The sequence below is a fragment of the Leopardus geoffroyi genome, chromosome B4 (genome assembly GCF_018350155.1).
Source record: "Leopardus geoffroyi isolate Oge1 chromosome B4, O.geoffroyi_Oge1_pat1.0, whole genome shotgun sequence".
Taxonomy (NCBI): domain Eukaryota; kingdom Metazoa; phylum Chordata; class Mammalia; order Carnivora; family Felidae; genus Leopardus; species Leopardus geoffroyi.
This window is the reverse complement of record NC_059341.1, coordinates 29,218,963-29,235,634: the sequence shown is the minus strand read 5'-3', so window position 1 is coordinate 29,235,634 and position 16,672 is coordinate 29,218,963. Positions and strand designations below refer to the sequence as shown.

General features: G+C 36.0%; 1 protein-coding gene and 1 pseudogene across 6 annotated transcripts in view; one reads left to right on the top strand and one right to left on the bottom strand.

Annotated features, from left to right (window-relative positions):
* EPC1 (enhancer of polycomb homolog 1) overlaps positions 1-2,602 on the top strand; it is a 105,416-nt gene extending 102,814 nt beyond the window's left edge. For all 6 annotated transcript variants that reach the window (XM_045466188.1, XM_045466189.1, XM_045466190.1 and 3 more), the window contains one exon: positions 1,218-2,602. In XM_045466188.1, coding sequence (XP_045322144.1) covers positions 1,218-1,290 — 73 coding nt within the window. In that variant the 3' untranslated portion in view covers positions 1,291-2,602. The remainder of the gene's footprint in view (positions 1-1,217) is intronic.
* A 4,784-nt stretch (positions 2,603-7,386) lies between these two features.
* On the bottom strand, positions 7,387-8,175 carry LOC123590811 (annotated as a pseudogene).
* Between the last annotated feature and the right edge of the window lie 8,497 nt (positions 8,176-16,672).

Here is a 16,672-nt window from a genome sequence, read left to right as displayed (position 1 = left end):
TACAAAGTACTCTGGGGGAAACAAGAGAAAGACCAGGGGTTTTCAGTTTAGTTAAAAGACAAGCATAAAAGTGTAAAAATTAAATGCTGTTAATTGTGAGTAATAGGTGGAAGTCATTCTTGTATCACAAAGCATTATAGCCTTGTCAGATTAATTGTGTAAATTATGACTATAATTTCAATATAAGGAGTGATCTTTTCACACCAGGGGTATTCTGGGAGAGTTCTACAAAATAAGATCAGATTTGTTCTTAGCTGGGCAGAGAAGAGGATGAGAGAGTTGGAGAAATACAAATGTGTTCAGAAGCTAACAACTAAACTAATTTGTCTAGAGGTTTGGGAAGGTTAGTAGTTCAGGTTGAAGCGGTAGGAGGTGGGCACACTTTAGAACACCTTGGATGCTAGACTGATAGGTAGACTTCCTCGGCCAAGCATGGCCCAAGAGGGAAGAGCAGGCTTTGTAGCAACAGACTATATAGCCTTAAGTTTCCAAACCCATGCATCCCTGTCTGCTTCTCAATTTAAATAATAGTTATTGTCTGCTCCATTCAGATCCATTCTTATTATTATTCTGGGTCTAGTCATAACTAATCAATCAATTAGAGTTCTTACCTAAATATATAATACATGGTTTTCACTGTTACAGAATCATATAACCATGAAACACTGGCAGTGTATGGTAAACTTTCATATCACTTATTCTAGTCCCTTCATTTTAAAAATGAGGGAAATGAGATCCAGAGAAGCTGATTACTACAAGCACATTCAGGTGTTAGAACAACTGTGACCCTGGTCTAATTACCAGCTCAGTAGCTCTGCTACTCAACTGCACATATAGAGCACTGACAAAAGTCCTGACTTGAATGACTTTTGTTCACATTTGTTCCTTTTTTGAAAGAGGAGGAAAGTGAAATTAGAGACTAAAAGTTAGGAATTCTTTATGTTTTTTAACATCTGGGTTGCTTGGCTGCCACTACGATTTTATTGGTGATATAGTTGACCATGGAATATATGGTGGACAGAAGAAGCCTGACTTTTGGTTGTATATTCCTGATAATAAACTATAAAGGTTCATACTCCTCTACTTGTGTCTTATCCCAAAAGTGTCACATTTCTTCCTATTACTAAAAATACTTCATAATTTTTTTATTGGGGAGATAGTCTTGATTTGTTAAATTTGTTGCAGATAAGTAATTTAATTAAACTTTATTTCAACAGGGAAAATCATGAATCAGAAAAGCCAGCACTAAACAACATAGCAGACAACACAGTAGCGATGGAGGTGACGTAGCTTCCTCAGGAGTGGAACTGCAGCCTGGGGACTTGATTAGGTGCTATGCATCAGTAGCATTTTGAATGCAAGGGATGATGGAATGCAGCACACGCGTTTCGGTGGCAGCTGTGGGGACTTGACAGCAGTGCTCATCTCTCATGCTTCAATTTTTCTTTTTCTTATTGTTAATAGGAAAAAAATCAACATCTGTAAATTAAGAATACAGCAATTATCTGTACAGTACTGCATATTTGTAATACCCTTGTATATATGTTACTTGAATACAGAAATGTTCATTTGTGATGCTTTGCACTTGGGGGTGGGGGGGTGGGAGGGAAATAAATTGCAACAAAGAGTGTGAGATGTGAGATTGTATAGAGATGAAGTGTCATCACATCATGTGCATGGTGCGGAACCTGCTGTTTTATCTATTTATTGTGCCGTGTTTACAGTTTTTTGTACACTGTACCTTCATTGGTTCCTGTGCTGTAGTAAATGTGTTAGGTAGCTGTGGACTCCTTGGTATTTTGTAAATGGTATAACATAACTTGGTTCCCCTCTGGGTCCCTGAGTTTTCTGTGTATCATGTGAAAAAAATGGTGACATACATACAGAATTTTACAAAAAAAAAAAAGGCATCAGTTTTTAAAAAATGGGGAATGTACTGTTAAATGGGGATCTTCCTGGTCTACTATCATTAGGACAAGTAACAAGCTAAAAATGAAGTCTCTTGAATCTTCCCATCCCCACTTGCCCACAAAGCTGTGGGCAATTTCTGGTACTTAAAGCACTAATGTTATGTTGCTGCTCTACAAACAGCCCAGTAGTCCCATTTCCTTCCACACCAAAAAGTGTTAAATCAAGTATGCAAATGGAGTCCTTACAACTGGAGTTTATGTTGTCTTGCCCTTTTTTTAGCACAAAAAAAAAAAAAAAAATTGTACTTTTTTATTGTCGAATTGTTGAAAAGACTTCATTCTTTACTTGTTCTTACAAAAAGGATATAAGGGAGAAGAATGCAGTAATTGCTGTACGTGTATCATCATTCCAGTTTCTAAAAACAGCCAGCCAGCTTTTTTCCTTTTCAGATTCTCCAGAAGGCTGCAAGGCCAGAACCACAAATATCGGGTGCCTTCCTTTGGAAATATTTGACCTCTCTTCTGTGAAGAGAATGGTACTTAACAGACTACTACCAGTGCTTTGTCAGTACCGAAGTCTGAATGCCCAGTCCAATGGCATACATGATCCTTAAGGTTTTTAATCCCACCTGGAAAAATTGTGATAGAATTCTCACAAAATAAACCCAGGGCATTACATGTTGACAAACTAATGTGTAGTGGTCTTTTGCTTTTATTTTCAACCCAAGAACTCCTGTGTACTTTAATTGAAATCAGTCCATAAAGGGGGGACTTGGGAATGGGAGTGATGACTTTAAGTTCATTTTTTTCAACAGTTATTATTGAATGATCACTAAGCTTAGATCCTAGAACAGTGGAAAAATGCCTGCCCTCATGGAGTTTGTAATCTCATTGAGGGGTAAAAACAAAAGAAGTAAAACTTAAGTTGTATCAGGGGATAAGTATTTAGGGGAAAAATTAATGCAAGGAAGGGGGAGAGAGAGAAGCAGTCTAGGGGAGGGTGGAGGGTTCAGTTTCAAGTGAAGTGGGCAAGGAAAGGTTCACAGACCGTGCTTCCATTTGATCAGAGACTTGAAGTTGGGCGGGTAGAGCATTCTAGGCAGAGAGGATAAGTACAAAGAACCTGGGGTGGCAGTGTGCCTGGCTTGCTAAAGGAAGAGCAGTGTGGCTGTGCAACGGAAAGAGGAGAGTAGGGTAAGTCGAGGAGTAATGAGTCTGCTCACAGAGGAGCTCCAGGCAGGGCTTTATAGGGATTTGTGCTGGAGGACAAGGTAGAGAGCACAAAGGAAAGAATCCTCAGGCTGACTCCCCAAGGAGAGATTAGAAAGAGTTTTTTAAAGATAAATTTGGGTGGGAAAAGGGTGACATACAAGCACATAAAGGCAGGGTTTTATTAGCACCTGTGCATTTAAAGATCATGCTTCTTCATGCATCACATGTCTGATATGTTAAATCTCCACTCCTGGGTGTGGTTCTTAGTATTATAATGAGGGGAAGGTTGGTGAACTGTCAGCTCTGGGGTCCATCTTGGCACAGACTGGTTTGGTCCGGTCTTTGCCAGTCTTCGTAGTAAGCATCTTCCTTTCAGTAAGCATCCTCCCTCCACATTCCTGCAAGATAGTCTACCCAAGAGGTATAGAGTTGTAGCTTTTTTTTTTTTTTTTTCCTTATGAAGGCATCCTAGGAATGCTGGATTTAACAGGTTTGAGGGGATCCAAGTCCCTGCTCTGTGTCAGTAGTGAGAAGTAGTTGGATTCTCTTTGCATTTTAAAGGTCAGCCCGGTAAATTTTGTCCATTTTGAATAGATGTGAGGTACATGAGAAAATGAAGATTTAAGGATGACTCCCAAGGTTTTAACCTGAGCAACTGACCACAGTTGGAGAGCACTGAGGAAGAAGTGGGTTTGGGGAAAGCTTGGTTTCTGGGCTGTTAGAGATCCATTAGATATCCAAATAGAGATGTGAAGCAAGGAGTTACATACAAAATCTGGAATTTGGAGGAGAGGTCTGGGCTGGAGATCAAACCTTAAGAATCATCTTCGTAAGATGATGTTTGAAGCCATGAGTCAGTGAGATCTCCAAGAGAATGGGATTAAATCTTGGTATAATAAATACAGCTATCACTGGTGGAGTGTTTTAAGAGTTATTCTTACCTTGAAGAGAATTCCGTGTCTCGAATAGACTTCCAATTTATATAAGTACTACTTGTCTTTATTCGATTCTACAGTCTTTAAGGAAAAAGACAAAAAGTTGCCTTTCAGTGCTAATGGCTGGTAAGTGTGACTAAAATTTAAACTGCTGGTTTAAATGTACTCAAGAATAATTAGGATTAGGACTAAAATTTCAAAATAAAGTCCAGCAGGTAGAGTGAGGCCTGAGCTCCCAGAGTCTCTTAGTAATGCCGACTGTTCACAAGCAAATTTAGAAATGGATTGAGGAACAAGAAAATGAGTCTTCATCAAACATACCCAGTTAGGAATTTGAAATGAGTCTTAGAATGGGGCAGAGACATGGCAGATAGACTAGTAATCATCAACATCCATGTGGTACTTACTCATTCCCTCATTTTAGCATACCAACTCTGAGATTCAGAGAAAATACTAATTTGTATCATTCACATTTTAAAATAAGGGAGTTCATTCAAAATGGAGTCATCAGCCTCTAAATTTCTTGCTGTCTTCCATATACTCCATTACCAAGGTTATAATAGCTGAAAGTGAAGGACAATACAGAAGAACAATTTAAACATGAAGGTCTTAGAGAAATAGGTCATCAAGGGAACTTTGACAGCTAGTGTAGCTAATTATCATTATTTACAATGTAATATCTTATGCATACTAATTATCTCATTTATTCCTTAGAATAATCCTTTTATACAGATACTAGGATTATCACTTTTATAGGTGAGATTACTTCAAAGTTATACAGTGAGTGGCAGTCCAGGATTTGAACTCATCTGCCAAATTCCAAAGCTGTTGCTATTTGCTTCCCCCTACTTCGTGAATAAGCCTGGAAACAAACATTTCTAACATAATTTCTCAGTAACCTCTGTTCTTGTTGTGCTCTTAAAGAAATTGGTACTGCTGATTCTGTTACCCTGGTATTGTTCTACTTTTGTCTTGAAGTTTCAGGAGCAGAAGCCCAAAAAACGCCCCAAACTGACTTTTTGCCCTAGATACAAGTTTTCTTTCTTGAAAAGGACTATGTAAATAGTGTCTTCTGGACTCCAAATTTAGGAGTTTTGTGAATATTGTAACAATGTGTAGTATCCTATAATATTAATGTATCATATGTTACAGACAGGTAAACAGGATTTCACACTTCTCACTAAGAGCAGATCTACTTGTATCTATTTTATATATGGATGTTCTTTATAAAATATAAATTCTTTAAATAAAATGATTCTGCTGTTTTTAAAAAGTTTGAAAAAAGCAGCAATAGAGATATACACAAATAGCACATTGATTCAACAACTATTTATTAACTGTGCCAGGCATTATGGTTGGTGACACAGCAATGACATTCTCATAGGATATACATTGAATAAAAGGCTAGGCAAAATTAAACATGATATTAAAATCAATATTAAATAAAAATGTCTAAGGAGTCATCTTGAGATTTTTAAAAATACAACATTTATCTAGCTTTGGAAGTTACCTGTGGAAAACATCATTGGAAGAACCAAATGACAATTTCTTATTTTTTCACGAGGGTATATTCTGAACAAATTAGGCACACACACACAAGAGTTTCACATAGGCAAATGTATAACCATGCATTTCGAAAGAGAATCCAGTCTTAGAGAATAATCTGCCCTACTTTTGTAGTCCTATGAAACAAAAACGGGTTAGTATGTAGGACTATTAGTACTACAGAGCATTAGTCTCTACTGAAGACTTCATTTCTGACCACCTGTATTAGTTACCTGTGGCTGCAATAATAAATTACCAAGTGATGGCTTTAAAACAACAAAAATTTATTCTCCCATAATTCTGAAGACCAGAAGTCCAGAGTAAGTTTTTGCTGAGCTGAAATCAAGCTGTCAGCAGGGCTCTGCCTTTGGATGCTCTTTGGGGAGAATCCATTTCTTGTGCCATCCAGCTTCTGATGGCTGCCTGGCTGGCATTCCTTGGTGCATGGTGGCAGCAGTCCAAACTCTGTCCATCTCTGTGTTCACATTGCCTTCTCTCAGTATGTCTGAAAACTCTCTCTGTCTTCTTTTATTGTACACATGCAGTTGCTTCTAGAGCCCACCCACATAATCCCGGATAAACCCTTCAAGACCCTCAATCTAATCACATCTTTTGCCATATAAGGTAATATTCACAGGTTCTGGGAATTAGGACTTGGACATACATTTGAGGCCACTATTCAACCCACTATACCATGATACTTCTGTGGCTCCAGATATCCAGCCAAAGGGTAGTAAAAAAGCAAAACAAAGTTTACCCTTGTAACAAGCCATTGTTGTAAGTAGCTAGAATTCATTGTTTTAATTCTGATTTGTCTACCGCAAGAAAAAAATTCTTAAGTTTACAGAAAAAGCAACCAGAATGATCATGGATATAAGAGAATTGTGAATAGACTAAAAACATTTGGTCTCTAGTCTGGAAAGATGAAACAAGCTATGACCAAAGTCTTGTAAGGGATATACAGAGAGTGAACACTGATTTTGTTCACCAAATATTGAAATTCTAAAAACAAGAGAGCCTCCGTACTTCACCCACCCACACACACATCTGATTCTGGGGAAATATTTATGATTAGAGGAAGAACTATTTAAGTTTACAGTGAGTGATTTAAGGTATTGACTGGGCTTAGAAATCAGCTAAAAAGTTCACAACAGGTTTAATGTATGCAATAAAATTGATATGCTGTTATGGTCAAACTAGGAATTCTCTAATATAAATCTTTATTCCAAGATAGCCAGCATAAAACCATCTCTAATTTCCCTTAGACTAATATGATTTTACTCATCAGATTTTATTATTTATCACTTGAGCTCTTGACTCTAAACTAAGCCTCTGCAGTTCAATATGCTAACTACTAACCACGTGACAAATGTAAATTAATTAAAATTAAAATTAAAGGTTCAGCTCCTTAGACTAGCCATTTTAATAATCTTCAAAAGCCATTTGGCATAGTAGCCACCATATTTGATAGAACAAATCTAGGACATTTATATCACTGCAGAAAGTTCTTATTAGACAGTGATGTTCCATATATATGTAGTGTGATCATTTCCACTTGGATGTAAGTAACACATTTCAAACTCAGTTTGTTCCACATTAAGGTCATCTTTCCTCTTCCCCTTCACCCCATAAAGAAGCCACATGTGCAATTTGGTTCTTCTCTAGTGTTCTTTTTTTTTAATCTTGTTTCAAACTTATTCCCAGACTTCTTCAGCTTAATTAGCTGCAAAGAATGAATTCTGTATAAGCAAAAACTGAAAAGAGCTGCAGTGTCCAAGGGGCTGGGGCTTAAAAATATTAGAGATCTAGATTTTATCAGATCCGTGAACAAAATTTTTAAAAAGCAGTCATAATATAAAATAGCAGCTCCCAGTAACTTCTTCAAGCTTTATCTTCTTCAGAAGTTGATTCAATTCTGTTTGCTTCCTTCTTGGAAGCTTCATCAAAATTCTCCACAAAATCTGGAACTTCATCATCATCATCCTCTCCGGTAGCAAGTGGTACCTTTCCATCCACAGATTGTTTGGGCAGAACTTCAGCCAGCCTTCTTAAACTAGTCAGACTGTCTGCACCAAGTTGGTTTAAGATACTGAGTAGCATTTCTGTCAGATGCTTCCTCTCAGCATGGCCTGTAATGGTGAAAGGGTTCCCTGCCAGGGATGCCTGAACTTTACGGTTGTTAAAGTGGATCACTGTTCCTTGGTTTGTGAACATATTCACTTCTTCAATACCAGAGATATTGTTTACCCCTAACTTCTTTAAGGAGAACTGAAGTTTTTTGTCATCTGCTATATAGCTGTTTGATGAACCACCTTTTTTCGGCGAGCAGTTCCTTTCCCACCAATGCGCACTTGTGCTTGCAGTTTGACGAGTTTCTCCTGGTTCATGATAGTTGCTTTCATCTTGTTGGAGAGGAAATGGGGCCGCGCCTGGGACTAGGGTTGGCGCCCAGGGGGTCTCGGGTGGACCATCTGAGATTAGGTGCACACACGGCGGGGACACAAGATGGCAGCTCTAGTGTTCTCTAAATAAAGGACACCACTATTTACCCATCTCACTGAGCAAGAAACCTGAATCATGCTCATTTTTTCCCCTCCTACCTAACCTCCCACATTCATAAGGCAAAAATGATTTTTTTTTTTTAATTCCTCTATGGGGCACCTGGGTGGCTCAGTCGATTAAGCATCCCACTCTTGGTTTCGGCTCAGATCATGATCTCACAGTTCGTGGGTTCAAGCCCCTCATCAGGCTCTGTGCTGACAGCACGGAGCCTGCTCGGGATTCTGTCTCACTCCCTCTCTGCCCCTCCCGTGCTCGCTCTCTCTCTCTCTGTCTCTCTCAAATAAATAAACTTAAAAAATTAAAAATAAAGAAATAAATATTCCTCTATGTATTGAATTGGTATACTTCTCTCCATCTGCATCACTGCCACATGTGTTCAGACCACCATAATCTCTTCTGAACTACTGCTGTGGTTCCCTAACTGCTCTCCCTGCTTCCAGTCTTAATTCTAAACCTTTCCGCATCTCATTCTGTTGCCAGAGCATTCTTTCGAAAACTCAAATCTCACTATATTTAATGTCCTCGGGGTGAATTCCAAACAGTTATTGAACACTTACCAAGTGCCAGCACTGCTCTAAGCACTTCACATTATCTCACGCAATCCTCATAACCAAGGCCACTGGGTATGGCTGTACAGGTTCTGCTACTATTAACCATGTGGTCTTGTGTAAATAGCACACTCTCAAACCCCCACTCCACAATTTACAGATGAGAAAGCAACCTATCTATCTCAAGTGAAATTAACTCCAAATCATTTTAATTCCTGAGTCCACATATGTAATTAAAGGCCAAATCATTTTAATTCCTGAGTCCACATATGTAATTAAAGGCCATGAAATATTTTATATATTTCATAAATATATGAAATTTATTGTCAAATTGGTTTCCATACAACACCCAGTGTTCATCCCAAAAGGTGTCCTCCCCAATACCCATCACCCATCCTCCCCTCCCTCCCACCTCCCATCAACCCTCAGTTTGTTCTCAGTTTTTAAGAGTCTTTTATGCTTTGGCTCTCTCCCACTCTAACCTCTTTTTTTTTTTTCCTTCCCCTCCCCCATGGGTTTCTGTTAAGTTTCTCAGGATCCACATAAGAGTGAAAACATATGGTATCTGTCTTTCTCTGTATGGCTTATTTCACTTAGCATCACACTCTCCAGTTCCATCCACGTTGCTACAAAGTTAAAGGCCATATTTTTAAGTAACAGTCTATCTTTAGTGAGGACAAATGCAAAGTATTACATTTGTGGATAAATAATACTATATGTAGAAGATTGTACTTTCAAAGCTAAAAGTTATAAAAACCAAAGAGGCTTCACTTCTAGGAAGAAATACTCCCTCTTTCTTCATCAGATTAGAACGTGGAAGAAATTCTTAAAATGATCCACCCTTTTCTAAAGTAAAGCAGCAAATCTTTGTGTTACTTGTTGGCCATTCCAAGAAATTTGATGCATAAGGCATAAATGACATCCTAATAGGTTGATTATTATGAATTTTGTGGCTGAATTTGTGAAAGGCAAAAAATAAAGAAGATATAATTATTAAATCTCATTTAGTAAAACCCAATCTTATGTTTGTGTAGTCTTAAAAATTTTGTGGAAATAATAAAGTACTATAAAACCAATGTAGGACATTCAGAGAGTTTAAAATTAGAAGAAAAAAGATCTTAATCGTGTACAAATGAGTATTCTTAGGTCATGGTAATATTAGAGTGAAGGCAAAGCTGGTGGTAAACTGATTAATTTGTATAAAAATTCAATTATTCAGCAGGAACATTATATGAACTTTGTTCCAATACACATTATAAAATCTGTATTTCTAAATAAAACTGTTATATTATTTAAATTGTACTTAAAAACTCTGAATGTGAACTTCTAATTGTGGCCAAGATGGAGTAACAAGGATCACATTCACTCTCTCACCTAAAACACAAAACTGAACAAAGTACATAAAACAGTAATTTTTAGGTATTAGACATAGGCAACAGAAGATAGCCATAAGAGAGAGGAAACAAATGAGGTGAGTTCTGAGGGTGCAGTGCAGGGCGGAGGAACTCAGAGCCTAGCAGTCTCACAAAGTTGAGGAAGTGAAGCTGGGAGTCGCAGAGGTTAAGGGCTGGAGTTCACAGAACAAGTACCACAGAGTTCTGAAAAGAAAGAGAACTCCAGAGATTTGCAGGGGTCCTCTTTGATTATTCAGTTGTAAACTTAATGCATATGTGTGAAGAAACAGCACAAAGATGAGGAAAAGCCACCAGAAAGATTTAGAGGCAATAATTCTCAAAGCTTAGGGTTGCAAGCAGTTTTTATACTTACTGGACAGAGTGGAAGCACTTAGAATTCATGAGGCATCAGGTAGAGTACTCAGAAGCATATTGCCTCAATAGTAGGGCAAAATTAGACTAAGGCTGCTCTGGATCTGCCTAATAAAGCATAATAGCTAACTTCAAAAGAATCAAATAATTTCCAAGTAATTTAAGTACTTCTCAGAACAAAGCTCAAGAAGTTTTTAATACAAAAAGTAAAACTCAGTTTCTGGCATCCAATTCAAAATTATCTGGCATGCAACAAAGCAGGAAAATACAACCCAATCATGAGAAAAATTAACCAAGTGGAAACGTTCTTATTTTTTTTTTTTTACATTTATTTATTTTTGAGAGACAGAGCGCAAATGGGGGAGGGGCAGAAAGAGAATTAAACACACAATCCGAAGCAGACTCCAGGCTCTGAGCTGTCAGCAGAGAGCCCAACACAGGGCTCGAACCCACAAACCATGAGATCATGACCTGAGCCGAAGTTGGACACTTAACTGACTGAGCCACCCAGGCACCCCTCAAGTGGAAGAGTTCTAAATGGCATGGATGAAAGAATTAGTAGGCAAAAATGTAAAATCTATAACTATATTTTATACATTCAAGAAGTTACAGGAAAACTTGTACATAATAAATGCAGACATTGGGAATACTAAAAGACTCAAATAGAACTTCAAGATGTGAAAAATCAATGTCTAGATGAAATTAAGAGATTAGATACTATTGAAGAAAGATTAGTGAAACTGAAATCATGACAATAGAAGCAATCCAAAATAAGACACGGGGAAAGAAAAGATTGAGAAAAACAATCAGTCAACTATGGCACAATTCCTAATATATATGCAATTAAAGTATAAGAAAGACAAGAAAGAGTGGGGGGTGTACTTAAATAATGACCAAAAGTTTTACAAATGTGATTAAAACAATTCACGGACTTAAGAAAATCAACAAGCCACAACGACAAAAAAAAAAAAAAAAAAAAAAAAAAAAAGGAAAGAAAATTCACCAAAGTATATCATTAAAAAATTGCTAAGAATGACAGCAAATATTCACTGGAAGAACATGCAAAAGACAGTGGAGCAATATCTTTATTGAACAACAGCAACAACAAAAAAAACTATCAACCTAGAATTCTATATTTAGCAAAATTATCTTTCAAAAGGGAAGGTGACATTTTTTTTCAGATATACAAAAGCTGACAGACTTCATCACAAGTAGATATTCACTATCAGAAGTATTAAAGGAAGTCCTTGAAGCAGATGAAAATACCAGATAGAAATCTAGACATATACAAAGAACATCAGAAATGGTAAAATGTATATACGTATAAAAATCCCTTTTCCTTATTTTTAAAGTCTTTTTAAAAGATAATTGACTTTTTGAAGCAAAAATAACAAGTGTATTATAGCACTATAACATAAAGGGAAAGAAAACTTATGACAACAGCACAAAGCTCATGAGAAAGACAAGACTGAAGGGTCTTATGCTATATTTGAAGTGGTATAATATCACTTGAAGGTAGCCTATGATAAGTTAAAAATGTACACTAAAAGTCCTAATGTAATCACTAAAATTACAAAACAGAATTATAGCTATCAGCCAGGAAAAAAGATAAAGTAAAATCATAAACAATATTCTATTTATCCAAAAGAAAGTAGAAAAAGGAAATAGGACAGAGTAAATAGAAAGCAAATGATAGTTTTAAACCCAACCCCGTCAATAATATTAACTACTAACAATATAAACAACCCAATTGAAAGGCAAAGATTGTTCAACTGTATAAAAAAGAAAAATCCATCTATACATTGCCTACAACAAACTCACCATAAATCTAAAGACACAAACAGGATATAAGTAAAAAGATGGAGAAAAGTAAACCATAATCAACAAAAAATCTAGAGTAGCTGTATTAATATTAGACAAAGTAAATTTCAGAATAAAGAATATGGCCAGAGATTTTAAAAGGTCATATTGATAAAATAATTGATTTATCAAAGCATAATAATTCCAAACATTTATGCAGTCTAATTAGAGAAATCCAAAATACATGAAACACAAGTAATAGAATTAAAAGGAGAAACAGGCAAATATATAATTACAATTAGAGATTTTGATACCACCTTTCAATAGTTGATAGTATAAGTAGGCAGAGAATCAGTGAGAACTTGGACATTATCAACCAACTTGACCCGACATTTATAGATCACTTTATCCAACAATGGTAATTACACATTTGCTTCAAATGCACATGAAACATTCATCAAGCTATACCATACCATACCATACTATAAAACATACCACACCATAAAACAAGTTGCAATAAATTTAAAAGGAGTTAAATCATGCAAAGTATTTTCACTAAACCACAATGGAATTAAATTAGGATTATTAACAGAGATAGAAAACCTGTAAGTATTTGGAAACTAAAGAAAAAACTTCTAAATATCATATGCATCAAAACAGAAATCAAAAGAAGAATTAGGACATTTTGAACTAAAGGAAAATGGAAGTACAAATATCAAAAGCTGTGAGATATAGTTAAAACAGTGCTGAGAGGAAAATTTATAGCAAAAAAGAAGAAATCAATCAATGACCTAAACTTCTACCTGTATAGGAAACTAGAATAAGAAGTGCAAATTAAATCTAAAGCAGACAGAAGAAAGGAAATAATGAAGACCAGAATAGAAATCAAAGACATTTTTAACTTAATTTTATTTTTTTTATGTTTTTATTTATTTTTGAGAGGGAGGGAGGGGTAGAGAGAGAGGGAGACACAGAATCCGAAGTAGGCTCCAGGCTCTGAGCTGTCAGCACACAGCCTGAGGCAGGGCTCAAACTCACAGACCACAAGATCATGACTGGAGCTGAAGTTGGACGCTTAACCAATTGAGCCACCCAGACACCCCAAGAAATTTTTAAAAAGTAAAACAATACAGAAAATAAATGATACCAAAGCTGATTCTGTGAGTAACTCAATAAGATTGATAAATCTCTAGACAGACTAATTAGGATGAAGAGAAAGAAGTATGCAGTATGAGGAGTATAAGAGGAAACATCACTATAGATTCTACTGAAATTAAAATGATAAGAAAATACTAAAAATTATATGCCAATAAATTTGACAACTTAGGTGAAGTGGAAAAATTTCTTAAAAGACACAAATTACCAAAGCTCCCTCCCGAAGAAATAAATTAAAAAAAAAAACAAACTACAGTACAATACAAAAAACAAAGATCAATACAAAAAAAAAAATCTTTTAATAACATTTTGGCAAATCAATTGCAGTAACGTATTTGAAGAAATCTACATTATGACCAAGTTAGAACCACCCCAAAAGTGACTATGTGGCACATCTAAGTGACTAACGCCTGAGACACTTCCATATTTCCCATGGTCCAGGTGTGGCCTTGTAAAGTGGCTGAAATTTATCTCAGGCTTGTAAGAGGGTGTGGATAGAACTTACATGGAGCCAGAGCTATAAAGACTCTGTATTAGAAGACAAGGAACACATTTATATATCAACAGCCCACGATCCAATGGGGCAATTTATAAACTACCATGTGTCAATGTAGGATCAGATGACAACTGAAACCCAGGCAGTTCTAGTTCAAATCCTGTCTGTACCACTAATTAGTTGTGTGACTTTGTGTGAGTTACTTAATCTATCTAAACTTCAGTGTCTTTATCTCTAAAACGAGGGAAATAATAGTAGCTACTTGTTGGGAGAATTAAATAAGATCATGCAAGTACAGTATTCACTCAGGCCAATATTAAAAAAGACAGAGAGACAGAGAGACAGAGAAATTCTATAGTGCCTTCCTCTGAAAATAATTGAGTGTTATGTTGTCAAGATGACGCAGTCAGATAGGGACTGGGAAAACAATTTATAACTCAATACTTGTTCTGGATTTTTATTTGTTTGCTAAATAAGTTGACATATAGATGTACTCTTTATTTCTTGCTCTTCCTATTATTATGAGAAATTAAGTGAGTCTCTCAATTCACTGTGCCCCAAATTGCAAAAGGAAAAGAAACACAAACGTCTAGCCAGTAACGTGTTAGAACCGGTTTACATTGGCTCATGAGAATCAATTGTTAAATTTTTAGAAATTTTATGACCTGGTTGTTAAACAGTTATTATTAAAAAGTAAATTATATAAGCTTACAGATTATTAAATTATATAATAACAAAGATAATACAAGAAAAGTATAGAGCAATATCCCTGATGAATATTAATACAAAATTTTAAACAACATTCAACAGAATTCAATAGCACATTAAAAGGATTATATACCATGACCAAGTGAGGTTTATTCCTGAAATGCAATGATGGTTCAACATATAAAAATCAATCAATATAATATACCACATTAACAGAATGATGGGGAAAAAAAACACATCATCTTACTTTCTCATGATAAAAACATTCAACGAACCAAGAATAGAAGAAAACTATCTCAGGGTGCCTGGGTGTCTCAGTTCATTAAGTGGCCGACTTTGGCTCAGGTCATAATCTCCCAGTTGGTGGGTTTGAACCCATGTAGGGCTTTGCATTGACAGGGCGGAGCCTGCTTCAAATTCTGTCTCCCTCTCCCTCTGCCCCTCCTCTGCTTGTGTGCTCTCTCTGTCAAAAGTAAACATTAAAAAAAAATTTAATTGAAGAAAAGAAATAAAAGGTATGCAAATTGGAAAATAAATAGGAAAATTATCACTGCTCACAGATGGCATGACTTTTTATGTAGATAACGCTATAGATTCCTCAAAAAAAATTGTGAGAACTAATAAACAAATTCAGCAAAGTTGCAGGATATAAAATCAACACAAAAATATAAGTAGTGTTTCTATATACCAACAATGAACAATCTGAAAAGCAAATTTTTAAAAACACTTCCATTTACAATAGCATCAAAAAGAATTAAAATACTAGGGCACCTGGGTGGCTCAGTTGGTTAAGCGTCTGACTTTGGCTCAGGTCATGATCTCGCAGTTCATGAGTTTGAGCCCATGTCAGTCTCTGTGCTGACAGCTTGGAGCCTGCTTTGGATTCTGTCTCCATCTCTCTCTGCTCTCTCTCAAATATAAATAAATATTAAAAGAAAAAAGTATAAAATACTTAGGAATAAACTTAACCAAGGAGGTGAAAGATAAATACACTGAGAACTACAAACATTGCTGAAAGAAATTAAGAGGACACCAATAAATGGAAGAATAGCCTGTGTTCATGGATTGGAAGACCTAATATTGTTAATACTGTTATTGTTCAATCCAAGGTAATCTACAGAATCAGTGCAATCCTTATCAAACTCCAAATGGCAATTTTTGCAGAAATAGATTAATCCATTCTGAAATTCATATGGAATCTCAAGGAACCCTGAGTAGCCAAAACAATCTTGAAAAAGAACAAAATTGGAAATCTCACACTTCCGGACTTCAAAAGTTACCACAAAGCTACAGTAATCAAAACTGTCATGCTAGCATAAAGATAGACATATAGACCAATGGAATAGAATAGAGTACCCAGAAATAAACCCTCACTTATATGGCCAAATGATCTTTGACAAGAGTGCCAAAACCATTGAATGGGGAACGAATAGTCTTTTCAGTAAGTGGTGTTGGGACCTTACACCATATACAAACATTAACTCAAAAGGATTAAAGACCTACATATAAGACCTAAAACTATAAAACTCTTAAAAGGAAACACAGAGGGAAACCTTGATGACAATGGATTTAGCAGTGATTTCTTGAATATGACACCAAAAGCACAGGCAACAAAAGTTAAAGTATATTGGACTACATCAAAATCAAAATCTTCTATGCACCAAAGGATGCCGTCAACAGAGTGAAAAGGCAATCTATAGAATGGGAAAAATATTTCCAAATCATATATCTGATAAGGGATTAATATCAAGAATATATACAGTACTCCTATATCAACAAAAAACAACTAATTCAATAAAAAAAAAAAAACAGGAAATGAATAGACGTTTCTCCAAAGAAGTTATATAAATAGCCACAAGCATATAAAAAGATGCTCAACATCACTGATCATTAGAGAAATACAAATCAGAACCACAATGAAATACCACTTTATATACATTAGGATAGTGACTGTTAAAAAAAAAAAAAAAAAAAGATGGGCACCCGGTGGCTCAGTCAGTTGAGCGTCTGACTTCGACTCAGGTCATGATCTGCA